The 27,806-nt window shown below is 52.6% G+C and overlaps 1 protein-coding gene across 1 annotated transcript; it reads right to left on the bottom strand.

Annotated features, from left to right (window-relative positions):
* Window positions 1–248: 248 nt before the first annotated feature.
* SS18L1 (SS18L1 subunit of BAF chromatin remodeling complex) lies at window positions 249–27,698 on the bottom strand. Its single transcript, XM_052650995.1, has 11 exons — window positions 27,587–27,698; window positions 13,079–13,155; window positions 12,482–12,566; window positions 11,763–11,907; window positions 11,124–11,321; window positions 10,195–10,356; window positions 9,907–10,011; window positions 9,024–9,116; window positions 4,822–4,941; window positions 3,248–3,375; window positions 249–2,176 (listed from the first exon to the last, which is right to left on the bottom strand). The coding sequence occupies exons 1-11, from the start codon at window positions 27,653–27,655 to the stop codon at window positions 2,150–2,152; spliced, it is 1,209 nt and encodes a 402-aa protein (XP_052506955.1). The 5' UTR covers window positions 27,656–27,698; the 3' UTR covers window positions 249–2,149.
* Between the last annotated feature and the right edge of the window lie 108 nt (window positions 27,699–27,806).

Below are 27,806 nucleotides of genomic sequence, written 5' to 3' on the forward strand. Positions count from 1 at the left end.
ATCACTCCCCACATTACATAAAAATGGACGGCACGTTAAATAAACATTTTGTTATTAATCATTAAATATATTAACACCAACAATCATGTATAAATTAGGAAATAAATGTACAAACTATTTCACAAAGTGCTTTTTAAAATATATACACGACATTCAAGAAATTCTTAATGTAAGACATTTCAGATTGAAGTTTTGGGATAAGATTTTTCAAGTGTCCTTTTCCTTCAAAAAGTATTAATACAGCACTTAAAAACACACACACACACAAAAGGCATATTCCCATATTGGCAAAGAATAAAAATAAACTATTTTCACAGTTCTCAAATGTTTTAACATTTTCAACAGGAAATTTTAATCCCCGATTGAGTTTGCAAATTACTTCTATGAAAATTGTCAGGAAAGAACAGAACAAAATGAAGGGAAATGACTCCCTAAATTGAAATTGCTAATGTCTGTGTCATTTAGCAATTAAGGGCTCTCACTTAAGTAATTTAATATAGAGATGTATTTTTTAAGCCCTTACTAGTATTAAGGGTTTCTAAAACCCGAAAGTCTACAAAATAAACATTTCTATCCCACTATCCCTGTGATTCTGTCTCCACAGAAGAGGGCAGAACGTCCTAGAACAGGACTTGTACTGGACCCCAGCTGTCCCTTCAATGAGCCCTGGTGCTTCATCTGTAAAACAGCAACAGTAACTGTCGCCATGTTCCCAGTGGGGACGGAATTCATTCTGCTAGAAACACATTAAAAATGTCTTCTAGACTGCAAAGCATCCAATTATGGATAAAGTACTACCTTAAAATTTTAAAACAGAAGACTTCACTAAAACATCAACTTCAGTAGACTTGATATCAAGAACTGGATTTTTTAATTTTTTGGTTCTTGGAAATATGTCAGCATTTACCCGAAGATGTTTTTAAAGGGGCCATAATAAATATGGGTATTATTATCCAAGTAGAGGTTGATAAAACGTCTGTATGACTTACTAGTGAAATGTATAACTTTTCCTTTGACCTGACTTTTCCACATGAGCTATCTTTAACATTTGTGCAGAATTTAAATGGCATTTAATGTCCTAGGAATGTAAAAACGACTCAAATTTCTCTACGTTAGAGCTTTCCTTCTTTTTAGGAAGAACACAGTGAAATCAGTGGTGTTCTCTTTAAGATGTGAATTTCAGATATTCCTAAATGAAAAGGAATGCTCGCTTGGCAATCTGAATAAGCAGGTCCTGGAAGAAGTATAAAATAACTTGCCAACTCTTTGGAGAATTCAGTGTCACTATTTTAAATTATGAATTTAGAATTGAGCATATTACATATTAAAATTCCAGAAATGACCATCCGATAAACAAGGGTCAAACCCAAAGTAATTCCAGAGGACTACCCTCTCCTTCCTTCAGTTAAGTTAACACTGCTCTCCCTGGGTGAGGCTGATCACAGTTGCCTTCTTGGATTCCTACTTATTTGGAACAAAGTCATTGATCCCTCTTTACTTTGTAATACAAAAACGTGTAACTTTTTGGATAAACAGAACCAGTGAGAGACACAGGTAAGGAACGAGGTCTGGAAATCAAGGTTCAAGGCCTCTCCAAGTGAAGGTTATTTATCCTTTCCATTGGGTAACAAAGACTGATGCAAACCACAGAAAATGCCTGCCCAACTCCCCTGCCTTGAGGCCCAGGAAGAAAGAGGCTGCCATCCAGGGGCAGTGCAGCCAGTGAGAGACAAGTTTACAACCCCCAGTACAAACATGAGAGGAGAGTCAGACCTCAGGTCTGTTCATAAGAACATGCGGACTGTGGCCTCTGGTAGGTTTGTCCCATCACTGGGCAGAGAAGACTCCAATGACAAAGGGACCCCTAAAGCTAGCTAGAAACATGGATGGGGGGACAAAAAGGGACAACCTCTCTGTTGTATGGACATACAATACTATACACAGCACCAAATGTGTCACACCATCAAAGCGCCATCTGGCACCAGCGTGCACGCTCGGTGTCCTACCCCACATGAAAAGTGTGCGCTTCACAAGCAGACGCTGCGTGAGATGAGGGGCAGCCTACAGGTCACAGCCCCTCAGAACTGTCACTGGCCTGTCCATCCTGGGCGGACATGCCACCTCAGGATTCCTCATAGACACGGGTCCTTCACTGCTGGTAATTTCCGTACTGGCCCTGCAAGAGAGCAAGACACAGATTATGCTCCGACAGGCCTGCGTGAGATGACCTGGGATGAGACAGATCCCACCTCAGCCCACACCCAGGGTGAGAGGTGGATGGGGCATCGTTGGCCAGCGACCAAATGCCTCAGCCTGTGTCCATGAGGCAGGTGGGTAGCTGCTGTTCTGGAAGCCACCATCCAGGCTGAGAGACTGATTTAGGTCAGTGGGTGGAAGAGGTTGGTCCATGTGGTCACACAGCAGCTGACTGCACTGGGCCTGGGCCAGGTACCCCTGTCACATCCCCACCTGACCCTGCTGTGAGCAGGTTTGGGATGGGCTCCCCAGGTACACTCCCCTTGGCACCGCTTCCTACATGCTCACCGGAACGTTCCAAAAGCCAAAAAGGTTTGCTTCCCTAATAACTCTGCCCTGAGCTTGTTTACCTCTTGTTGAAAACTCGTTCTCTATGTATAACTGGCTCATTCTTTATCTCTCTTTGGGGAGCAGAGTGAGAAGTATTTAAATAATGAGATACAGGACCTTACCTATTCAGGTACCAAGAGAAAAACATCCCTAATCCACACAGTGCCTTAAGGTTTTATTAGCCACGTAAATGGTCGTTGGTGCCTCTGACCTACCACATAGTCACTGATGGATAGTCACCTCTTGCCCGGGACTGTCCTCCAAGGAGACTCCAGAGTGTCCAGGACCTGTCTCCTCCCACCTACCACCCTGCTCCTGCCCGAGACAGGTCCAACTGTGACAGGCAAGATGCAAGCTCTACAATCTGCCTAGGTGCCATAACCTGCAGGCACGCAACAGACACTGCCACTGCCAGGCATGAGGGAAACATCCGAGGTGTGAAAGGACGAGACTCTGGGAGAGTTTAGGACACAAAGAGCCAGCTGTGTCTGACTGAAGTGACAATTTTTAAAAACCTTACAGGCTCAGAGAATTCATGTTCCGGAGGAACCTGGGGAACCAGCCTGTCCCATTTTAGTATTCCTCATGGCCATAGGGGAAAACTTTGTCACATGTGATGCACAAGGCGGGGTGTGGGTCTGGAAACGGGCAGAAGGCTTGCCTGCTCGTAGCCATAAGGCCGCTGCTGCTGGGCGGACGGGCCCGTCTGAGATGCACGGTAGCTTCCGTACTGCTGGCCTTGTCCCTGCTGGTAGCTGGAGTACTGTGAGGGGGCACCCTGGGCAGGTCCTAGAACACAGCAGGATCATGAGATCACCCCCCGCACCCTCTCCCACAGGTCCTCCCAAGCCCCTGAGACGTGCATTCCTGCTAATTCAGTCGTGTCTGACTCTTTGCAACCCCATGGAATGTAGCCCGCCAGGCTCCTCTGTTCATGGGATTCTCCAGGCAAGAATATTGGAGTGGGTTGCCATGTCCTCTTCCAAGGATTCTCCCTGACCCAGGGATCCAACCTGCATCTACTGTGGCTCCTGCATTACAGGGGGATTCTTTACAGCTGAGCTACTGGGGAAGCCCCTGAGACATCAGCACCCATTTTTCTACCACATTAAACCTGAGTAGTGAAAGCACCACAGCTGGCGGCCAAACCTGCTATGCCCCAATGGCTCCAGCTATGCCTCCCCCACATCCAGACGGGGACTGGGGGCCGCTGTCAGAGCGCTAGACCTGCTTCTTGGGACCAGTCTACACAGTCACAGTTATTACTGTAAACACGAGTTAAATGTGCAGCAAATGGCGAGAACACAGCCAAGACAATGATGGTGCCTCGAAGCCTAAGTGGACAGGGAAGGCGGAATTGACAAAGGCTGAGGGGTTTTTCCAAAAGCTGCTTCAAGGCCTGGGACAGGGGAAATGCTGTGGTCCCAGAAAGAAGCACATGCCCAAAGCCAAAAGCAGGGGGCACGTCCAAGGGGCATGGGCACCAACCCAAGCTCCTGAGAGGCAGGGCTGAGACAGCTTGAACCGTAAAATAAAGAAGTTTGGATTATAAGCCAATGTGTAACATCAGTACCTATGAGCACCTACCAATAGAAATATATGATTAATAACTAAGTGAACAGGGGAGAAGACACCTATCTTCCCTGGAGAAGACTTCCTGGACAATCTATGTGGATGATGCCCCTCAGGTGGGGATGGACCCAGTGACACCACAGTCTGGAGGAGGGGATTGAGGGAGTGGGGCAGTGGGAAGGCCTGGCAGGCGCCATGGGCCACAGGACCACGGTCAGCCTCAGTAGAGGCAAGTCACATCCATGCGAGGGGATACGAAGGCACTTCCCCACCATGGTCTTTTTTTTAGAATCCAGACAAACCCAGCCTGATGGAGGGTCTACAAAGTGCCTGCCTAGCCCTCTTCAAAGTCCCAAGGTCAGGAAAGACAAGGAAAGTGCGAGCAACTTGCAACCCAAGGAGTTGTGGAACCCCGGACAGTCCAGGACAGGAAAGGACATGCAGGTAGGCCCATGAGATCTGAAGAAACTGGGTTCAGTCCACGGCCACACACCAGCGCTGGTTTCTTAGCTGTGACCATGGGGCGCTGGGAATAGAAGAGGTTAGCTACAGGGAACCATCAGCTTTCCCCATAGCTTTTCTGGAAACCTACAGCTGTTTCAAAATAAGATGTGCGCAGGCACCCATTGAATGACCATGTTCCTGCAACCCCCACCGCCTTACCGTAGCCTTGCTGTTGTCCGGGGTAGCTCTGCTGGTTGGGGTACTGCTGTTGGGAGTACGTCTGCTGCTGGGCTGTTCCCTGCTGGTACCCTGTCTGCTGCTGGCTGTACTGTGAGTTTCCTGCAGCGGGAAGTAGACATGAACTTGTTTCCAGGGAGCAATGGCAGCTCCATTGTCCCCCAAGGTTTGGGCTGCTTTGGGTTCCATAGATCGACTCTATTGCTCCAGTACCTTTTCTTTTCCACAACAATACAAATTATTTTACTATACTTCTCTCTTACTATCTGATAGAAATACAAATATATGGCCAAAATGAAAAGACTATTGCAGTTAAAACAAAGCCTGATACCAGGGCTTTGAGGTCCTGACCCCGGGGACCTGTGGCCTTATTTGGAAAGAGGGTCTTTGCAGATGTAATTGTTAAGGGGAAGCCATACTGGATCAGGCTGGGCCCTAATCCAGTGTTCCTATAAGAAGGAGATCTGGACACACACACAGGGAAAGGCTGTGTGACTCCCAGAGTTCAAAGGGACCCCACACGTTTCAGTGCCATTTCGTTTTACAGGCAAATGTGCAAGCCAGTTCAGACCTGTAATGTGTTTTTTCCTCTGACTTCATGGAAGAAAAGATGTAGAAATTTGCCTCTGTGTTCTTCATCTATATGTGGGTATAGTCCCAGAGATGTTTTAGGTTCATTTTTTCTTTTTTTTCCCAAAGAAAATGCCTTAATTCTCATTTTCAAGACTCTTAACTAGCCAGCCAGCACCCATGCTAAAAGCCTCATTTTTGGAAGAAAGCTCACAGTAAAAGTTGAGAGAGTGGTAAGCATATTAACAAATAGTTATCAAGGGTTAAGAGCGAGTGTTAACAACCATTTAAAAATCCTACACCTACAATGGAAAAGAACCTAAGAAAAGTACATATGTAAATATATGTATATATGTATAACTGAATCACTTTGCTGAACACCTGAAACACAACTCTGTCAATCAACTATATTTAAATAAAATGTTAAAAATCAATAAAAATTAAAAATATTTCTACAAAGTCTTCCTAACGCAGGTCACAAGAGTTTCAGATTGGTGTAGAGATTAAATTCCATTCAGTTTTCATACTGCCTTTATACAAAGACCAATTTAAGCCTAGTTTCATTGTTTTCTTTCAAATAGGGCTTTGCTCTTCAACACCACAGTGCCTGCCCTTTAACTTACAGTATGTCGGGTCCTACTTTGCATAAGACCCCACCCTCTAGCAGGAGCAGCTGGAGGCCGAGGGCCCAGGAGTGTTTACTCCTCTGTGGCATCAGAGAGCCAGTGAACAGCCTGCCCAGAAAGGAGAGCTGTTTGTTGTTTTGTTTTTGTTCTTTATTCAAAACATATTCTGGAAGTCAGAGACAGAGGCACCATGACAAGAGGCCAGGTTATGAACAATGGAATCCAAATAACCCATTTTTCTACATTATTTTTCCAGTTGTAAATAACTTGCCTCTTCTAGGAGTTATAAATTGTAAGTATTTAAAAACTGGGATCCTGATAATGTACATTTAAAAATAACAGCTTTATTGAGAGCAAATTCATGTGGAAAGGCTTAAAACCCCACTAGGAAGTCCATTTCCAGCTGCACACAAAGAAAAGGAACACACTCTGTAATATGGGCAAACTCTTCTCCAAGGTGGGCTCTGAGGAGCCTGTGGGTCTTTTAAAAAAATTATCTGTTTCTTATTTGGCTGAGCCAGCTCAGCTGTGCTGTGGCATGTGGGATCTTTAGTTGTGGCAGGTGGGATCTAGTCCCTTGACCAGGGAACGAACCCGTGTCTCCTGCACTGGGAGTGCGGAGTTTTAGCCACTGGACCACCAGGGAAATCTTTCCTCAGTCTTTCTGATTGATCACCATCTAAGGAAACACCTTGACCTCTGCTCCCTCCTCACCAACCATGGCCGGTCCCAGCAATAATGGCCAATGGGACAGTCGATGGCCAAGGAGGTGTCAGCAACTGGTGGAGATGGGGGTTCACTGTCCTTGTGTCTCCTGAGAAGTGCATCAGAGACTTGGCAGGTTTCTCCAGGGCTGCAGAGTTTCTGGGCCCATCTGCACGTTCTCATGTCTTACAGTCCCTGTTCTCCTTCTGTGGCAACAGGTAAAGGGGCTAATTCACAGCAGCAGCTGCTGAGGCCTGGACACAGCAGGTGTGCAGTGAGTGAGAACGCAGCACAGCTCTCATGCACCCAGAAAAACCTTCCCTTGATCCAGGGCCAAACCCCAGGGGAAGATGGGCTGGTTTGGACAACTCTGAAACAAGAGGCAGAACTCTCTGAACATGCCTGAGGAGTTCTCAGGAGGGTCTTGTGGGAGCAGCAGAGCCAGGGAGCCCAGATTCTGCCCTTCCTGGAACAACCCGGGGCTTTCCCACCACTGGGGCAGAGACGACAACTTCCCTTGTTTTTCTGCTCCTTTTCATTGGTTTCTATCTTTAAGAATATTGCGACAGCCTATGACGTGGCCATGAGAAAAGGAAACACTCATTGGTTAAAGAAGAGGCTGGTGTTAATAAATGTGGCAGGAATGTGGCCACAAAACAAAGGAACAAACCCATGATGGTGACTTGTCTATAAAACCTTGTCGTCAAGCACAGATGAGCCTCGGGGCCTGAGTGGCACCGAATGCCCACCCACAGTCACCACTGCCATCGGGAGAAACTGAGAATCGACCCGAGGACTGGGGGTCGGGGGCAGATCTGCACAGCCACAGGGTTAGCACTTTGATTTTCAACAACAGCCAATAATGTTTACTATTTCGAAGTTTGACTTCTAAATGGACAGATGCATTGATGCAATTTGAAATCTAAAAGCAAACCCAGTCCACCCGCCCAGCCTGGCCTTATCACCCCCGAGTCACTTCAATCGCTGTCTCCAGTATTTCTCGTCTGTTTATGGTGGGTGGGTGTGCTCTTAGCACTCATCGTTTTACACAGAAGGCAGCATCCAGACACTCTGGTGCTGCACACCTGGTATGACCCAGGGGACCTGCCACAGCAGTGCCCTGGACATGCTACAGTGGACACTGGCTGTGTCCAGCCTCTGCTCCTGCAAACCTCATGGAGAGAAAATGCCAGTGGGACATCAAGGTTTCCATGGAGGGCTCTGCAGTGGCCCCGACAGCAACCCTGTCCCACCCATCTGGGTTTGCTGTGCCCCGGACCACTTCTCGGCCCTCTCACTCCAGGGAACCTGCAGGGCGCCTGCCTCCTGTGAACAAAACCAGGACCAGCCACCTGTGTCTCTTGAGGTTCCTCATTCCCTTGGGGGACAAAGCTAATTATGGGAAAGTTCTTTATGTCGGCTTCAAGCCACCCCTAATCACCCCCACCCAACACCCCTGCCTTTCTCAGGGCACAGACCACTCCTCTGAAAGAAACACCCCACCTCCCAACCTAAAAAAGACCAGGCAGGCCACCCACTGAGGCGTGGCCAGTACCGTGTGTGGTCCTGTGCGGGGGTCACTAACCAGGTGGAACAAAACATTTCCAGACCCAGGAGGAAACCATGCCGTCTGCCACACCTGCCCTAAAAGAAGTCACTGGACGTTTTAGCAAAGTCCTCATCAATTATGGAGGGTGAGTGGTTGTAGCCCAAAGAGAGGGTACAAACTGCACTTGAGACTTCGACAAGCCCGCCCTGGTGAGCAGCGTGAGGGCTCTTCCTGAGGAGGAGGCTGAGCCCAGCTTTCCTGGAGAGGGTGGGGAAACGGAGGTAGTATTTACTGGGGACAGATGGTCAGTTCAGGAAGATGAAGGCTCTGGGGACGACGCTGTGATGGTACAACGCGCACGTGCTTAGTGCCGCTGGAGTGTGCACTTAAAATGGCTAAAATGGTAACGTTATGTGTTTTTACAATTAAAAACAGGTCACCTCAAAAGTCACATTTTCTAGTCACTCGTTCCACTCGCATCATCTGTCTTTTCTTTCCTGGGCCACTGGCAGCCCTGACATTGTCCCCACTCCTGACCAGCAGACTGGGGGCCCTGGATGCCATCACCCATGAGCTTATCAGTGGCCCCTCTCCTCTCAGGGTTTCCTGGGGGCAGCAGGAAGTCCTTTCCAGGGCCAGCTTGGTGCCATCACCTTGGCGGCCTTATCGGCACCCACCCCACTTCTGCAGGCCCTGTGCACGTTAGGCCTGGAGCTCACAGCCAGCTGCCTTACCGCCCTCGTAGTAGTGCTGCGTGGAGTCCTCAAACGACCGGTCGTAGCTCTGCTCTGTGTAGGATGCCGGCTGGTAGGCGTAGTCACCGTGTCCTGCAAGGAAATGGGGCGCCTAGCAGTCAGCAGAGGTCCTGGCTTCCCAGACCCGGGGAAGGCCACATGGACTCAGCCATCAGGTTGGGATGGCGTGCCCCTGGATATGGGTCCCGTGTCCTAGATTGAGCCTGTGGGGGCTCTTCCTGCTGTCTGGCAGCCGAGGTTCCTTTAAAGTGCAGATGGCTACCTGCTCCTGGGGCCAACAAGCCAAGGTTTACAGAGCATACTTGGTGCCCCATGTCCGACACACACGTGTCCGTTAGCTCTTAACGTTGCTATGTGGTCACCATCCCGTCGCCGACTCCCATTGGAGTGTGTGACCCCTCTGGTCTTGGCCACCTCCCCACTGCCCACTGCCTGACCTGGTCACACATCCCTGCATGGGGTCCTCCCCAAATCCCACCTGTCCTCTGCAGTCACTTTAAGGCATCTCCACAAATCCTGATTTTAAAGATGCCGGAATGGTGACACAGAAAAGGAAAATGACCTGCAGAAGGTGTAACTGAGCAGCTGGGAGGTGACTGTTACGAGACATACAGTTGGCTCGGGTTCGTTACCTTCCTGAAGGCACTTCACCACGAGCTCATATCCATCCTTCGGATATTTGTGTCCATCCATTCAGAGGACTGTGCCCCCAGCCCCAGGGAGCCCAGTGCCAGAAGCTTCTCTCAGCAGAGACCAGCCCCCACCCTCAAAGGGGACTCTGGGTGCTTTGCTGGTGGGGGCGCTGGGACTGAACTGGGAACAACTGGGGAGTGTGGACAGATGCCAAGGAAGTGGGCCTCACCATCGGGGTAGTACTGCTGGCTCATGGGCTCCGAAGCAGCCTGGCCGTGGCCGTACTGCTCACCGCCGTAGTACTCCTCCTGGCCCAAGTACTGCTGGGACGAGCCTGGGGGGACAGTGCTGATGTCACCTCCCCGAGCCCCAGAACCTCCCAGACGGGCCCACTCAGAGGACACCCCACAGGCCCACCCAGGGGACCCGGGGCCCTGCCGCATGTCCAGCCCCCAGGAGCCGGGCTTCCCACAACGGCCCTCCCCGCACTGGTTCCCTGTACCGAGGGTGGCCTCACCTTGCTGGGAGGGCCGGTAGGGCGCCATGGGCCGCTGCCCCATCACACCGCCGCCCTGCCCACTCTGGCCCATCATGGCCATGGACTGGCCCTGGTAGTGCTGGCTTCCGCCCTGCGCCGCGCTGTAGTGAGACGAGGCTGCCTGCTGGTGCATCATGGACACTGGGAAACACGACAGACCCCAGTAACCCAAGCAGTTCCCAGGTGGTGCCTCCCCCACCCCCAGACCAGCCTGCACCCTCACTCCAGGCTGCGGCTTCCACAAGGCCCCCCCAATGGGGCCACATCACTCTTCCTGCCAAAGTGCCTTTGGGTGACTCATAAAATGTGAAACGCGGCCCCCACCCGCTGGTCCCAGAGAAGCCTGTTGCCCTGCCCTCCCCAGACGGTAGCCTCAAAGGGCCCTGGGGGGCCCTGCCTGCCTGTCCTTTCCTTCCCCCTTGCTCGGGACCCTCCAGGCAACACTGTCCAGCACAAGGTATGTGAGCCACATCACGGAATGAAAAGAAACCGGTAAAATCTATTTCAGCAACATTTTATTTGACTCAATATATCCCAAATAGGTTGTTCTCAGTATGTAATTAACATAACGAGAAGCAAGGAGTAATTTCACACCTTCTGTTTCTGCTCTAAGCTTTGAAACTCACTGGGCACCCCAGTTTGGACCCAGTGCTTCCTGAGTGCTCAAGGCCCCAAGCTGTCAGGCTGGGCTCCTGCCACCCCTCAGCATGCCCTGCGTGCCTTCTGCCTGTGGGAGCCCTTCCCTGTCCTCCCAGCACAGGGTGGGGGGGGCATGCCACCACCCTTCAGAGCCTCCCCTGAAGCTGCCACGGGAGCAGCCAAGCCCCCTACCCACCGGGCCTGTACCCACCAGCCCCGCCCCTCAGGGAGCTGCCAGAGGAAGGGCCATGGGCCGAGCGGGGTGGTACCTGGGTTGGACTGCATGTTGATGTTGGCCCGGGACACGTAGTTGCTGATGGCGCCCTGGCTCTGCAGGGGTACACTCTGAGAGGCAGGGCCCGAGTGGCTGTAGCCGGGCCCCGAGCCATGGCCACTGCCCGACATACTCATGGAGGTGGTGGGCAGCGTGCTCTGTGCCGTCTGCTGCAGGGACACGTGGTTTGGACCTGTGGGGGGTGAGGGGGTGTGAAACCCACAGAAGACCGGCTCTGAAAGACATCCCCCGCGAGTTTCCTTCAGGTGACTGTGCAGGGGGGAGGCTGACCGCGGTCAGCAACCAGAGAAGGACGCAACCAGAGAAGGAAATGGCCTGCTTCCCATCACATGAATCAACCGTCCCAGTGGCTGCTACCGACTCTCAACCCAAGGACAGGACACCTGTGCACTCAGATGACCAGGTGACACGCGCCGATCTGCAGGGTCACAGCCAATCTGGGGCTGCAACAAGGGCCCTACCCCCCCACCCCGTATCACCCGCGCACTTGTGCCCGCAGCAGGGCCTCCGGGAAGAGGGGGTCTCCACCGCAGCACCAGCCACTCAGGAGCCCAGTCAGTGACCCACTTGCTTCCCAGAACCAACCCGAGCCCGACACGCCGGGGCTGCTCACCGTTGCCGATCTGGGCCTGCATGAGGGAGGAGGGTGGCAGGCCGGCCCCGATGGCATCGCTGAGGCTACCCTGTGAGTGCAGGCCCTGGGCTGAGCCGCTCTGGGACAGCCCTCCCGGGCCCAGCGTCATGCTCTGCGTTGGTGGCTGTGGCAACAGGAAGGTCACCAGGAAGAGGGTTAATGCGGAGAATGGCCTCTAGACCATCTCATCCAGGGACTCAGCCACCCCAAGACCTGCAGCCACATTTGCTGGCTGCCTAGCAAATGTCTCTAAGACAGACCACCGCTCTCATATAGCTGGACAGCTCAGGCCAAGACAAAAACGCTACTCCAAGTGTTCCTCGAGCTTTTCAACACACACTTTGAGGTTCAAAGCTGGACCCCCCCCCCCCCATTCCTGGGACTCAGGGAGATGCTTCACCAGCCCCAGTCGCATCCACCTCACCTTTTCCACACCCTTCCCCACCCACCTTGGTCTCTCTGGTAGCCCTGAGCCCTTGCACAGCCTGTCCTGTGCTATAGTATCAGGCTGCCAGGCACCCTGCTCCTCCTCCACGCCCAGGCCCACCTCTGGTCACAGGACTGAAGATGGAGCTTCCAAGTGACCCCCTACCTATCCGGGCACCCTCATCTCCCAGATCTGAACCAGAGAGCAGCCCTGTAGCTTTGGACCAACGGTGTCTATACCTCCCCCTCCCCCAGCCTTGGTGGGCACTCACGGCAGGCAGCAAAGACTGCATGTTCTGGTTGGAGTCTGCGATCGTGGCCAGGTAGACCAGATTCCGGTGTAGGATCTGCTGGTACCTGCAGGCGGAGGCGTAGGTGAGGGGAGGAGCCTGCCCAGCCCTGCAGCCAAGCCCTGGGGTTGGGGGGAACCGGCAGGTGGCACAGCGCTCTGCAATTCAGAAAGGGCCAGGGGTGGGGAGGGATACCCTGACCTGGTACCACTGAGTCTGTTCAGAGGATGGAGGTGGAGGTGAGTCAGAGGGATGTGGGGGCCAGGGAGACACAGGAGGGTCTGCCAGGGGGCTAGCCTCGCCGGTGGACCCTGGCACTGGGCTCACTTGATACCCCAGCCCTCGAAGAGGCAACAGCATCTATGAGAGCAGCTCGTGAGCCCCCTCTGCACCCAGTCCTGGGTCCCACAGTGGTCCGCTCTCCGCTACACTCGCATTTCCCTCCAAACCCGCCCACCTCTCCGTGGGGAGCCACCCAGGGGGAGCCGACTCAGCAGCTTGGCTGACCCCGAGGCCCCACTCTCTCAGGCCACCGAGCCTGAGGCAGCTGGGAGGGGTGCAGGCGGTGTGGCCACTCACTGGGTGCACTCGGCCGTCTTGCCCTTGCTCTGATAGTCCAGGATGCATTGGATCAGGTGATGGTTCTCGTCCAGCATCTGAAGGAGAAGCAGACGTGAGCGTGGGAACATGGTGTGTTTTCAGGTGGTCTTTCAGGGGGCTCAAGGGTACCATCCCACAGCTCATGAGGCCCAGTGGTGCCATCAGCAGAGCTGCCCCCTCACGGCCCGAGCCACCAGGGCCCAGCACTTTCCACATCCCTGGGCCAAGCCCGCAGCCCCACAGGGCCAGGGTCCATCACACCCGGCCCCACCCAGACAGGTCCCAGGTTGTCAGTCTGCAGAGGAAAACCCACAGCCTGCAGGACCTGTTTTCCAGGGTCCTTGAGGGTGGACTGGAGTCTGGAGAATGTGAGACCCACAAGTAATGGCCGTGTGGGGGGGACGCCTAGGGGAGGCATTCTCCAGAATGCCCCCACTTGGGGACAGCACCTGGGGCAGCCCTGGAGACCAGGAGGCGACAGAGGCTGCAGAAAAGGTCACTGCGTGGGAGCGTGGGAGGGGCTCCCAGAGACCGACCAGAAGGCCCTGAGTGGACACTTCCCATCAGGACGTGGGGCAGAGATGGGGAACCCAAGCACTGAGGGCCTCGCCCTCCCTGCTCATCCCTTGAGCCTTTGGGCTTGGTTTCTCTTGCTTGGCTTTTTTAGTTACAACCTCCTCCTCTTTGCTAGGCTGTTTTCCCCACCCTAGAGATGATGCGCCAAATTCTGCCATTCCCACGCCGGCGGAGGGGCGGACCCGAGATGGGGAGCCACAAGGGGGCGCTGTGGGCCGGGGCTGCCTGCGGAGCCCAGCGCAGGCAGGCTATTAGACCGACGAGGACTGGGCATCCCTGCCATTTGCCCAGAAAGTCTTTCCCAGATTAATTAAGAAAGGAAAACAACCACAGAAGGCCATGTCCTCTCCCTCTCAGAGCTGCCCCTAAAAGGCACCCCAGGCTCTACCTCCTAGGCTCCTGATGCCAGGCAAGAATCCTCTCCCAAAGTCACATGCTTCACATGAACCATAAATCCATTTCAGAATCCTTCCTGTCTGCTCAGAAAAGGGGGGATGCTAAGTGCTCAATGTTGGGATAACGAGCAATGACAGGAAAACCATAGGTTGAGACGTTAACCAGCTGTTACGAACATTTTTGTAGTTCTCATAACTATGAGAAAATGTTACACTGTTAGAATTTTTTTAAAACAAGCAACTATCTCACTTCATGGAAAGCAGAAGAGGAAAAAGTAGCAGCAGTGACAGATTTTATTTTCTTGGGCTCTAAAATCACTGTGCATGGTGACTGCAGCCATGAAATGAAAAGACATTTGCTCCTTGGAAGGAAAACTATGAAAAACCTAGACAGTGTATTAAAAAGCACAGACATCACTTTGCAGACAAAGCTCTGTATAGGCAAAGCTATGGTTTTTCCAGTAGTCATGTATGGATGTGTGAATTGAACCATGAAGAAGGCTGAGCACCAAAGAAGGCTCATGAAGAAGGCTGATGCTTTCTAACTGTGGTGCTAGAAAAGACTCACGAGAGTCCCTGTGATAGCAGGGAGATCAAACCAGTCAGTCCGAAAGGAAATCAACCCTGAATATTCATTGGAAAGACTGATGCTGAAGCTGAAGCTCCTATGCTTTGGTTACTCGATGAGAAGAGCTGACTCATTGGAAAAGACCCAGATCCTGGGAAAGATTGAAGTCAAAAGAAGAGGGAGGCAGAGGATGAGGTGGTTAGATAGCATTACCCACTAAATGGACATGAGTTTGAGCAAACTCCGGGATAGTGAAGGACAGGAAAGCCTGGTGCATTGCAGTCCATGGGGTTGCAAAGAAATGGGCTTCTTAACGGAGGCCACTGCATCTGTTGTTGCATCTCACAGGCTTAGCAGCTCCATCTTCCTGGATCAGGGATCAAACCCATGTCTCCTGCATTGGCAGGTGGATTCTTAGACAGTGGCCCACCTGGGAAATCGCTGAAGGAGACTTTCTGAGAATAATCAGACCCTGGGAGAGACTTCCCCAAGGTAGATGACCCAGTTCTGACTGAGACGTTCTGAGGAGGGATGACCTGATCCTGAGGTGGATGACACTCCTGAGGGGAGATGGCCCAATCCTAAGGGAGACTTCCTGAAGAGGAACGTCCCAAATCAGACAGAGATTCCCTAAGGAGAGACAGCCTGATCCATGAAAAGGATTTCTGAAGAGGGATTACCCAATTTCCAGGGAGACTTTCTGAAGAGAATGACCTGCTCTGAGGGAGATTTTGGGGGAGGAATGACCTGATCCTCAGGGAGATTCTGAGCAAGGATGACCTAACCCTGAGGGAGACTATCTGAGGACGAGTGTCGGGATCCTGAGGGATACGGTCTCAGGAGGGATGACTGGATCCTCAGGGAGACTTTCAGAGCAGGAATGATCTGATCCAGGAGACCTTCTGATGAGGATAATCAGACCCAGGGAGAGACTTCCTGAGGTGGGATGACTCAGTTCTGACAGAGATCTTCTGAGGAGGAAAGACCTGATATTTGAAACACTTCCTGTGGAGTGACGACCTGATCCTGGGTAAGCCTTTGGAGGAGAGATGATCTGATCCTTAGGGAGACTTGCAAGAGGAATGAGCCGATCCTGTGGGAGACTTTGTGAGGAGGGATGACTGGATCCAGAGGGAGACCTTCTGAGGCGAATTATTTGGCCCTGAGGGAGACTTTTGGACGAGAAATGAGCCAATGGGGAGTCTTTCAAACGAGGGGTGACTCAATCCTGAGGGAAGCACTCTCAGGAGGGATCAGCCCACCTGAAGGGAGACTTCCTGAGGATTGGAGACATCCTGAGGCATATTATCTGAGGGAGCTTATGAGTCCTAAGAGACTCTGTCAGAGGAAGAATGACCTGATCCTGAGGTATACGTTGTGAGATGGATTACCTGATCCTTAGGGAGACTTTCTGAAGAGAGACGACCAATTGCCTGGGAGACTTATAGAGGTGATGACCTAATCCTGACAGTGCCTGCCAGAGGAGGGACCACCTGGTCCTGAGGTGTGTCTTCTCAGGAGAGATAACTGGATGCTGAAGGGGAGCTTCTGAGAAGAAATGAGGCAATCCCAAAATATGCTGGGGAGCAACAACCCGATCCCGAGGGAGACTTAATACACTTTCTTAGCACAAACAGGAAAAGGCGTCTTCCACCCTAATTGAGTGCAGTGTGTCTGTGTTACTTGTATCCGACTCTTTGTGACCCCATGGACTGTAGCCCGCCAGGCTCCTCTGTCCACAGGATTCTCCAGGCAAGAATACTAACGTGAGTTGACATTCCCTCCTCCAGAGGATCTTCCCAACCCAGGAATCGAATCCAGGTCTCCTGCACTGCAGGTGGATTCTTTACCATCTGAGCCGCCACAGAAGCCCTATTGAGTGCAACTGACCCATAATCTTCAAAATGTCAAAGTTTTAAAGGCGAAGATAGAAGAATTCCTTACTGGGAAACTGAATACACATGACTTGGGATTTTCTTTTCCTATGAAGCACATTTTTGGCATAAATGGGGAATTAGAATTAGGTCTACAGACCAGATAACAGTCCTGTGTCCATGTCAGCTCCCACATTCCCATCTCTGTTCTGTGGTTATGTCTTTGTCTTTAGATAGTGGTGCTTGGACATTTGGGAGTAAAAGTCAGTTTGCAAATCTCAAACGATTCTGGCAAAAATAATATTTATACACAGGGCAGGGGGGCAGAGAGAGGAGGAGAGAGCAAATGAGGCAACAGGTTAACTTGGGGAAATCAGGGGGCAGAGAATATGGGAATTCTTTTAAAGGTTCATGTCCCACAAACCTTTTTTCAGGAATCTGTAAAATGATGTGGTCCCATAAAACAAGGGAGCAAATGGCAAAAGGGGAAGATCTCAGACCAACACAGAGGCCTAAAGAATGGGGACCACGGTGGAGGGAGACCCAGAGAGGCCCAAGAAGAGTAGCCCTGAAACCATGGACTTGACAGATTACCTGAGCTGAGCTTTCCATGACTGGGAGGAAGTCTAGGATAAAGTAGTGAGAGACGATTTAAAAGAAAGTGAGATAGCCAACTCCAGGGGAAAAAAAAAGACTGGACAGGAAAATGATCACACACAAGATTGTGCATGGAACATTTACACTACCACAACCAGAGGCGGATCAACCACCAGGGGGCCATCCTGGGGCAATAGGAGCACTTATGTGTGGTGGAAGAGGGAGCATGAATACGAGCCATGACCCCCCTTGCCGTCATCTTCATGTGAGAGCAAATGTTAGGGACTGAATATCTGCTGTCCCCCTAAAACTCCTGTGTTGAAGCCCTAACTCCCAATGTGATGGCGTCTGGAGGCAGTACCTTTGGGAGGTGTTCAGGTTTGGATAAAGTCATGGGGGTAGAGCCCCCATAATGCGATCACTGCCCTGGTGAGAAGAAGAAAACACCAGAGCTTCCTCTGGGATGAAGACGGCAAGAAGGTGGCCGTCCACAAATCAGGGGGCAGGTCCTCGCTGGGCATCAAATCTGCCACCACCTTCGTCTCAGACTTTCAGCCTCCAGGCTATGAGTGGACTGAGTCAACAGACAATGCTTAAAGCTAAAATCATTCAAGAAGCAGCCACTTGGTTTAGCAATGGTGAGGGCAAGTGGTGCTGCTGGGAGGTGGAAACCAGCATGGGGGTGGAAGAATGACCCTGAATTTCTAATACAAGCCCCACAGCACGATTTGATTCTTTATGTGCAGATGTGGTTTTGATGAGTGTAAAATCTAACCTTAAAACAAGAAGTAAATGACCAGAGGGAAACCCTGGCTCACTCTGTATTGGAGATTACAAACAGATTTTATTTCCTATGAAAGTGAAAGTCACCTCAGTCATGTCCAACTCTTTGTGACCCCATGGACTATATAGTTCATGGAATTCTCCAGGCAAGAATACTGGAGTGGGTAGCCTTTCCCTTCTCCAGGGGATCTTTCCAACCCAGGGATCTAACCCAGGTCTCCCAAATTGCAGGCGGATTCTTTACCAGCTGAGCTACCAGGGAAGCCCAAGAATACTGGAGTGGGTAGCCTATCCCTTCTCCAGCGGATCTTCCCAACCCAGGAATCGAACCAGGGTCTCCTGCATTGCAGGTGGATTCTTTACCAACTGAGCTGTCAGGGAAGCCCTGATATTTTCTGATCGACTGGAAATCCATTGGGGTCTCCCTGCGCAGGTTCATATCCTGCCAACTATGTGGTGGTTATCTGTGAATCAGTTCCTTCTTATTCCCTATATGTGCTTATTAAAATTTCTAAGAGAGGCATCTGTTGCTGTTACCATTTAAAAGATGATTCTATTATCTTTAAGCTTTTTTTTTGATCTTTAAAATTTTTATTTAACTTTTTCTTTTAAAAATTTTTTCATTTTATATTAGCGTATAAGTGATTTACAACTTTGTGTAAAAGGTAATTTTAAAGAGTCTGGGACTGCCAGGGCTGGGTGGGTCCAGGGGTTCACTTGTTCTTTTTCCTACCAGTGTGCCCATGCTAAGTCGCTTCAGTTGTGTCTGACTCTTTGCAACCCTATGGACTGTTGCCTTCCCCCAGGCTTCTCAGTCCATGGACTTCTCCAGGCAAGAATACTGGAATGGGTTGCCATCTCCTGCTTCAGGGGATCTTCCTGACCCAGGGATCAAACGCTTGTCTCAGGCATCTCCTGCACTGGCAGGGGCGTTCTTTACCACTAGTGCCACCTGGGAAGCCCCTTTCTCTACCAAGTGTGCGTCTAAAAAGTGTGTATCCTTAATACAAAGTTGAAAAATAACGACAACACTTACACTGACAGGGGGATTAACAATCTATTTCACATATTTATTGCTGTCTTCTGAGCTTTCTCACAGGAGACCCTGTGTCTTCCTGCACCAGAGGGCATGCCCCTTGCTCTCTGCCCTCTTGGGAAGCCTGGTTTTTCATAGGTTCAGGGGGATGGGGCAGGTGATGTCACAGAGAAAAGAGCTGGAGACTCATGAAGTATAAGAGCTGAAACCCAAGTGCCAGGCGTGGCCCAGGGCCTCTGGAGGCGAGAATCCTGGGGTAGACAGTAGAGAAGGTGGCAACACCATTTGGAGAAGCTGGTGCTCAGCATTGAGGGCCACGACTGCCAAGCGATGGTGAGATCCCATCTCTGAAGGCCTATCCTAGACCCAGGCAAGCGTGACAAGGAGGTGGCCAGACCCCACCCTTGCTTGCGATGGAGTGGGCAGTAGGTGGCTGGAGTCAGGGCGAGTCGGCCACGGGCACATATCTGCAACTGTGATCTTGACAGCAGGGATCCAGGAGCACTCAGCGATGATGTCTGAGCCATGGTTGGAAAGCCGACCAGGAACACACAGGTGGAGTTGGAGGTAGGGCAGCCTGAGTGGCAGGGACGGCCCAGGCAAAGGTGCGGTAGAGCAGGGCACATCCGAAAGCAGAGACAGAAGTTTTAGGAACGTGCAGAAGAGGATGTGGTGGAGATGGAGAACCATGGAGCGACTGGGGGAGGGGGAGGCCTATGCCCAGCAGAGGGGGACCTGCTGAACCGCAGCCTGGATGGACTGCAAAGGCCAATGCGACCAAGTTCATGGGACACAGGGCACAGCTGTTACCTGTTGCGTGTCACAAATGTCCCCATGCCCCATGGTGAAAACAGCGGCTTCTTAGTTCTCATGATTCGGGGCCGTCAGGGAGGTCTGCGCAGGTCTCTCCCGGCCTCCACTCTGGCATCGGTGGGGCCTCCTTGGCATGTGGTCACCCTGGTGGTCTCAGGCCCCAGTGGGTAGCCGGAGAGCACAGGTCTCATCAAGCCTCTGTTGTGCTGGCCGCTGTTTCAGTGGTCAGAGTACCATGAAGCAAAGCCTGGGGCCACCGTGGGGGTGGGAACACAGGCTCAGAGCTGGGGTGGCCCCACTCAGCTGCTGTTTCTGTGACAATCCACCACAGGCTTTACCAGGGACTGGACCTGGCTTCCAGGGAGGTGCTGACTGACCTGGCACTCTGCTGCCCATGGGGCTGCCTGGAGGTGAGGACACAGGTGATGGGGCAGGGCTGGCTCAGGGGCCGCTGACGCCATACGTGGGGTCCTGACTGGGTGGGTGAGGGATTGAGGATATCAGAAATTTGTGAAGGGGAGGGACTAGGGGTCCTAGAGCCCACAAGAGGGTGGGGTACAGGGACTGGAGCCATCAGGGAACCCTGGAATAGGGGCACAGAGGGACCTGGAGGCCCTGAAACTTGCTGCCGAGGGGGGATCAGGTCACCCCACAATGGGCAGAAAGACCCTTCACAACGTCCTTGTGCCTGTTCTTGTAATTAACAAAGGCTGTGCCCTCGAAATGGGAAGAAATTCACGGACGTGCTGAAGTACAGGCGGGCCCGGGGGAGGGTGGGTCTCCAAACCCCCACCCTCGGCTGCCACTCCAGCCAACCTCGGCTGTTCTGGAAGCATCTCCCTGTCCCCATTGTGCACACATGGGGAACATTTCCGTCCCGCTGGTCTCCCACCGTCCCTGTCTCAGCCACAAAGTTCCCCCCTCATTGTTTCCTAAGCACCAGAGAATTCCACAAAACAAATACATGGTACTCAGGGGCTTCTGTGGCTACAAAAGAGACCACAGTGCATGCCTGCACACGTGGGGTCAACTCCATGTAATAACTCCCGGGAGCCACCTGAGCTGTGGGAGGGACGACTGGAGAGCTGGGTAAGCGTCCCCGGGTGGCTGACCCCCCTCCCACCATGGTTCTCAGGGCAGACATTTTGCTAACCCATCAGGGCTCCTTCTCACCAGCACATAGGCAGCTGCCACCCGCCAACCCAGAGGATAACTAGGAGCCCCCAGGCCACAGACCCTGTTGATGAACGCTGACAGGACCCCTTCCAACAAACATCTGCCTGATGGGTGAATCTGTGAATGGGATGTGTGGGTTTCAAAAACCCCAAACCTTACTCCTATGGTGTCCTTGGGAGGGCTGGCCCCGCCCTGTGGTCCTCCCTCCGTGTCTGACATGTGTGTTCAGACTCGAAGGACATGGTAAGGCACGTTAACATGGCTGTGGTTGTTCAGTGGCTCAGTTGTGTCAAATTCTTTGCAACCCCATGGAGTGTAGCATGCCAGGCTTTCTCGTCCTTCACCATCTACTGGAGTTTGCTCAAACTCATGTCCATTGAGTCGATGATGACATCCAACCCTCTCATCCTCTGTCATCCCCTTCTCCTGCCTTCTATCTTTCTCAGCATTAGGGTCTTTTCCAGTGAGTCGGCTCTTCACATCAGGTGGCTAAAGTACTGGAGCCTCACCTTCAGCATCAGTCCTTCCAATGAATATTCAGGGTTGATATCCTTTAGGATTGACTGAGTTGATTTCCTTGATGTCCAAGGGACTCCAAACAGTCTTCTCCAGACTACAATTCAAAAGCGTCAATTCTCTGGTGCTCAGCCTTCTTTACGGTGCAACTCTCACATCTGTACATGACTACTGGAAAAACCATAGCTGTCACTATACTGACCTTTATTAGCAAAGTGGTATCTCTGCTTTTTAATATACTGTCCAGGTTCATCATAGCTTTTCTTCCAAGGAGGAAGCATCTTTCTATTTCATGGCTGCAGTGACTTCACTGTCCTCAGTAATTTTGGAGCCCAAGTAAGTAAAATCTGATCTATTTGCCATGAAGTAATGGGATGAATGCCATGATCTCAGTTTTTTGAGTGCTGAGTTTTAAGCCAGCTTTTTCACTCTCCTCTTTCTCCTCATCAAGAGGCTCTTTAGTTCCTCTTCACTTTCTGTTATAAGGTTGGTATCATCTGCGTTTCTGAGGTTATTGATATTTCTCCCAGAAGTCTTGATTCCAGCTTGTGCTTCATCCAGCTCAGCATTTCTCATGATGTATTCTGCATATAAGTTAAATAAGCAGGGTGACAATATACAGCCTTGATGTATTCCTTTCCCAATTTGGAGCCAGTCCGTTGTTCCATGTCTTGTTCTAACTGTTGCTTCTTGTCCTTCATACAGATTTCTCAGGAGGCAGGTAAGGTGATCTGGTATTCCCATCTCTTAAAGAATTTTCCACAGTTTGTTGTGATCCATGTTAACATGCATGCAGCTGCAAACATATGTCCATCCTCCTCAAGGATGTGGGGCCCCCACATTATTCAGTCACTGTCACTCTGCCCCTGTGAGCCTGGCTCCCTTCCTTCTTCATAGGACCCTGGACTCCTGCAGTTTGGGATCACCTATCCTTCAGGATCTACTCATCGCTTTTGCTCAATGTCAAGAATACCATCAAAAGGCTGAGACCATCACTTACTTACAAGGTGGCTCGCCTTCCTGTACCAGGTGATCACGTGTTACCACAAGTGCAGTTGAAAGGATCCAACCATGTCATCTTCCTTAAAACAAGGGACCTGAGGCCTGGGGGTGGAAGTGGGGGTAGGGGGCACTGGGCTGTGAGCTGCCATAGCTCCACCCTCACTGCAGACCCCACGGCCCACTGCCCATCCACCAGCCCTGCAGTCCCAGCACAGTCACCCATCTGCTCAGAAGCCGTGCTGGCCAAGGGGTTGGGGCCACATTTCAGGAGCCTCAGCTGCACAAACATATAGTATCTTTGCCCTGGGGCCTTCTGACTCCTGCCATGTTCACGCAGCAGGGCACACAGTCATGGTGCGGTCCAGACTGGCCCGACGTTGCCCAGGCCCTGCCACTTGTGGACACAAGAACTAGATCCCCTCACTGCGGGGGTGGGAGGGTGGCTTCTACTCAGAGCCTGGGGACTGCATGGATGCTGTCATCCAACTGCCAGCACAGGGCCCGCCAGCCCGGGGAGCAGGCTGGGGCAGAGGCTGGGGCAGAGGGCCGGGGCCCCGGGCAGGGCACAGTGGGGACACCTGTGAGTGAATGTCAGAGGGCCCCTGGCTGCCTCCCCCTCCCTCCACCTCCAGGCTCTGCAAGAGAGACACAGCCCTGAGGAGGCGGGCTTGCAGAGGGGTGGGTGTGGGGGGTGTGGGGGGGTGTGTGTGGCCTGTACTTTATCCAGAGGCTTCCATCCTCCACCAGGGGGCTCCCAGGACAACACCTGGGTTGGGGCAGTGCCTGGGCAGAAGGGCAGAGGCTGGGTGGGGGCTGTTCCCTCCCTGAGAACACCCACAGGGGCTGCACTCAGAGCCTCCACAGCGCAGGTTCAAGTGCGCTCAGGGGCAGCACCCTGCCTCCCCACCCAGGGCTAGTCCCAGAGACCACAGTGAGGGGACACCACCACTTCCACCCCAGGAGACCCTTCCCAGGCCTCTGCTCACTGAGGAGAAAGTGCTCTCAGTAATTACTGCCTGAGATCATCAACAGCAAAGTTCACAGGAGGCTCCGAGTCCCCAAGACCCTCTCAGTTGCGAATTTTAAAATGGCCAATCTACCTCCCCCATGAATTAGCCTACATTTTTAAGGCAAGTTTCAGGTCTGAGAGAGTACAGGGCACCCTCCCCTGACAATGGGTCACCCCTTACCCCTGTGCCCCCACCCTGCCCCTGGGCACAGAGGTCCTTGGGGCCGGGCAGCCACCCTGCTGGTCTCTCTTCTGTGCCTGACCTGCATCAGCAAACACACAACTGCCCACCCCTCCATAAGCTCCACGGAGCCTGTCTCCCCCACACAAGGGGCTCGGGTGCAAAGGGACAAGATGCTATCCCTGCTCTTCAGCTGAGGAAACCAATATAAACAGTGATGATAAAATTCCCATTTATTAAGCAACTACTATGTGCCAAGCAGCAAGGAGGCACCTACACGTCGGCCAAGGCAAAGCAGTCAAGGTCCCCTCCAACATGCCCCAGCCCAGCCACACAGGCTGCAGAGACAGCAGAACCCCAACCCCCACCAGTGACATCCAGAGCATGGTCTTGGGTCCCCAGCCGGAAAGAGCAGTTCAGGGTGGGTCCTGGCCTATAGGTCAGCTGGCCAGGTACACAGTCACTGGCTTTTCCTGGGGACACTGCCCACCTCCAACTCAGACCCTCTGGTCAAATCATGTCCTCCATGGTTCTCAGCCTCACACTATGCTTGGTCACTGCAAGCAAGACCACTGAGTGCATGACTGAGGGACCCCTAATCAGGCTGGCCCTTCTAGCCCCGCCAGTTTTGGTGCCTGATGTGAAGAGCCATCTCATTGGAAAAGACCTTGATGCTGGGAAAGACTGAAGGCAGGCAGAGAAGGCAGCAACAGAGGATGAGACGGTTGGATGGCATCATCGACTCAACAGACATGAGCCTGAGCAAACTCTGGGAGATGGTGAAGGACAGGGAAGTCTGGCGTGCTGCCGTCCACGGGGTCACAAAGAGTCGGACATGACTGAGCACTGAACAACACCTGCTCTACTCCCTGCAGACCACAGGCGGGACCACTGGTGACTCTCAACCTTTGAGACCCTTCCTATCTCCACTCTTTGGTCCTCCTTTTCTGATATGCCTCTGCCGCAAGTGTCCTCCTTTAGGAGTTGAACTGTGTCCCTCAAAATAACCTGGTCAAGTCCTATCTCCCAGTATCTGGGACCATGGCCTTATTTGGAAACTGGGGCCTTGGGAAAGTAATCAACTTATATTTGAGGTCACATGGATTAATGTGTTAGTTGCTCAGTCACGTCTGACTTTTTGTGACCCCATGGACTATAGTCCATCAGGCTCCTCTGTCCATGGGATTCTCCAGGCAAAAATAATGGAGTGGGTTGCCATTCCCTTCTACAGGGGATCTTCCTGACCCAGGATTGACCTCAGGTCTCCTGCATTGCTGGCGGATTCTTTACCATCTGAGCCAACAGGGAAGGATTAGGGTAGACCTTAAATCCCACACCTGGTGTCCTCATGAGAAGAGGGAGATTGGACACAGACACATAGGAAGGGGGCCAGGTGAAGATGGAGGCAGAGATCAGGATTATGCATCTGCAGGCCAAGGAGCTCCAAGGCCCACCAGCAAGCACCAGAAACTCAAGAGAAAAGCCTGGAATAGATCCTGCCTCGGATCCCAGAAAGGAAGCAACACTGCCAACACCATGGCTTTGGGTTTCCAGCCCTTAGAACTGTAAGAAAATTAATTGCAGCTGTTTTAAATGACCCTGTTTGTGGTAATCTGTTATGACAGCCATAGGAAGTGACTACTACTGCCTATCCCAAACACTTGACTGATGGAATCAGGGTCACAGATGTTCCAGCACATGCTAGGCACTGACACTGTGCCAGCCTGGGGACACAACAAGAACGGGTCAGCAACACAAAACTTGGGAGCCCAAGTGACATGTCAAAATGCTGCACTTACCACATGACTGCCAAGGGTGCACAAGGAAGGGGCATTTCAGTGAGGCCTTGAAGGTTGAGTAGGAGTTTGCCTGGCAAGCTCCTGTCTAAACATACTCTAAGGACAAGAGCGTACTCCCTGCTGTCTCACTACCAAGTAGGCTTCCAAGGAACCCCTGGCTTTTTCTCAACGCTCTGAGCATGAGCACATACTGTGGACACAGCTCATATGAGTGCAGAACATGTATCTCTGATGCCCTCTCAGAATACCAGTTTAGAGAGCTCTGCGTATATACACTGACAAAACACTAAGGTGACTACACAGACCGCTAGCCCTAAAAGGTCAAACCAGATGACAGCCTAAGCCGAAGACCCATCCCCAACGGTGAGCATGCAGACCTGCCCTGCGATGTAGTCTTTCTGATCTGATGTTTGGGAGCAGTGCTCAAACACACACTTCTGCCTAGAGACTTGCAAAGTGCAAACGACTGGATGAATGCTGACGCCAAGGCAGCTTCAGGAACAGTGACTGCACTCGTCACACTTAACTCCAAAACCCAGGGTCCTCAGAGCCCCTTGGGCTGCCAACATGTGCGTCTGGGTCACATGCGTGACTCTCTGCCCAACCAAGAGTCTGACACGGAGTGTCACTGTCAGGGAAGACCCTGGAGCTGCTGTCCAGGTGTGACTCCTGGCTCTACCGTGTACCAGCAGGCACGCAGCCTCCCTATACCTGTCTCCTGATCTGTAAAATGGGGACAATAGTAACTCGAGACATTAAACGAGTTGAGACCTGCAAAGCCCTTCGAATAAGGCCAGTGAGCACCCCATAAGGGTTAACCAATCAAATAAGAATGCTCTACTTTTAAACCTGTATTTCTCCTGCTTCTTAAGTCCTCTCTTCCCCATTTAGCATTTATGAAGCTCCTCATTTGTCAAAACCAGTCACGGCAAAAGTCGTCTCAAACAGTCAAGAGGCTGAGGAGAAGTCCACCAGGTCCCTGCAGGTCATCAAGGAAGAAGGGCCGCGGCCATTGAAGTGAATCCCTTCAGGGGAAAAACAAGCTCACAGAAACCAAGGCATACTGCAGAGGACCGCAGGTTAGAAAAGAAAATAACATAGCTGTCAAAAACACCAAAAAAATTCAAGCGGCAATGACTAACACTCTTCTTTCTTCTGAGCTTATCTTCTAAGGAAAAACAGTAGGAAAACTGAAATCTTCATTTTCACAACTTAAGGCTTTATTAAAGGTGCCCCCAAACCAACGGGAAGGTTATCTCTAGAAAACCACAAGGCCGAACTTAAAGAACGTGGGCAAGGCTGTAAAGCGAATGTGTAAAGTTTCTGTTAGTTGAGAGGCTAGCTAGGTGTCACACTGAAAGACAATTTGACACGCGAATAAGGGCAGCAAGATCTGGCCGGCAGGTCGGCCCCGGGGTGTAGCGCGCTCCTCGAAGGGCTGCGGGGCTGCTGAACTGCGTCCCACCCTCTGGATGCGCCCCTTTGTGCCTCCGAGTGCTAGCACTTACGGGGGCGGTAGGGGCCGGCTGCTGGGACCTATTCCTGTCGCCCCGTGCGCCCCTCAACCAGTCAAGGTGCGCGTAGGGGCCAGGGCCGCCCACCACGCAGCGCGACCGCTTTCGCCAGCGAAGCGGATCCCCTGTGCGCGCGGGGTGGCCGGCGGACACCACTCGGTGGGCGCCTGGTCCCACCGCCCTGCACCCCTGCCCATGGACTGTGGCCCCAAAGATGGTGAGTCACCACTGTGCCCGTGCGGCCCGCAGTCGATCCCGGGTTGGATCCGAGGATACCATCCCGCGAGCAGCATCTTTCGGACACCACCCCTTGGGCAGTCTGTTCCGCCACCCTGCGCCCCTGCCCGCGGCCCCTGGTCCCGAAAGCGGCGGGTCCCCACCGTGCCCGGCGTGGCCCAGGGTCATTCCCGGCTTGGATCCGCCGACACCACCCCGCGGGCCGCCCCGCGCCCTGCTCACGACCCACGCTCGCCCCCGCCCAAGCTGGCGCACGTCGGCAGCTAAGCGCGCGCGGGGCCCCGGCGGGGTCGCTGCGGTCGCCTGCGCCCCGGCTTTGTTCGCGCCCCGCGTCCGCCGGCTACCCTCGACCCGGCCGGGCGCCCGCCCGCACCCAGCGGCTCCCGGGCCAGCCCGGGGCCCCCAGCCCACCTTCTGGATGGTTTGCTGCGTGACCTCGCCTTTGCCTCTCGGCCGGGCGGACGCGAAAGCCACCGACATGGTAGCGGGCGCGGGATCAGCCCTAGATCATCGGGGTTTATTCTCCGGCTGCCGGAGGCGCTCATTCTCCGCAGTCCCTGGGGGGCGGGGGGCGCGGGGGACACTGCATTGTGGGCTCGTCCGCCCCGCCGCTGCCGCTTCGCCCTGAAGC

This window comes from Budorcas taxicolor, chromosome 13, assembly GCF_023091745.1.
Source record: "Budorcas taxicolor isolate Tak-1 chromosome 13, Takin1.1, whole genome shotgun sequence".
NCBI lineage: Eukaryota > Metazoa > Chordata > Mammalia > Artiodactyla > Bovidae > Budorcas > Budorcas taxicolor.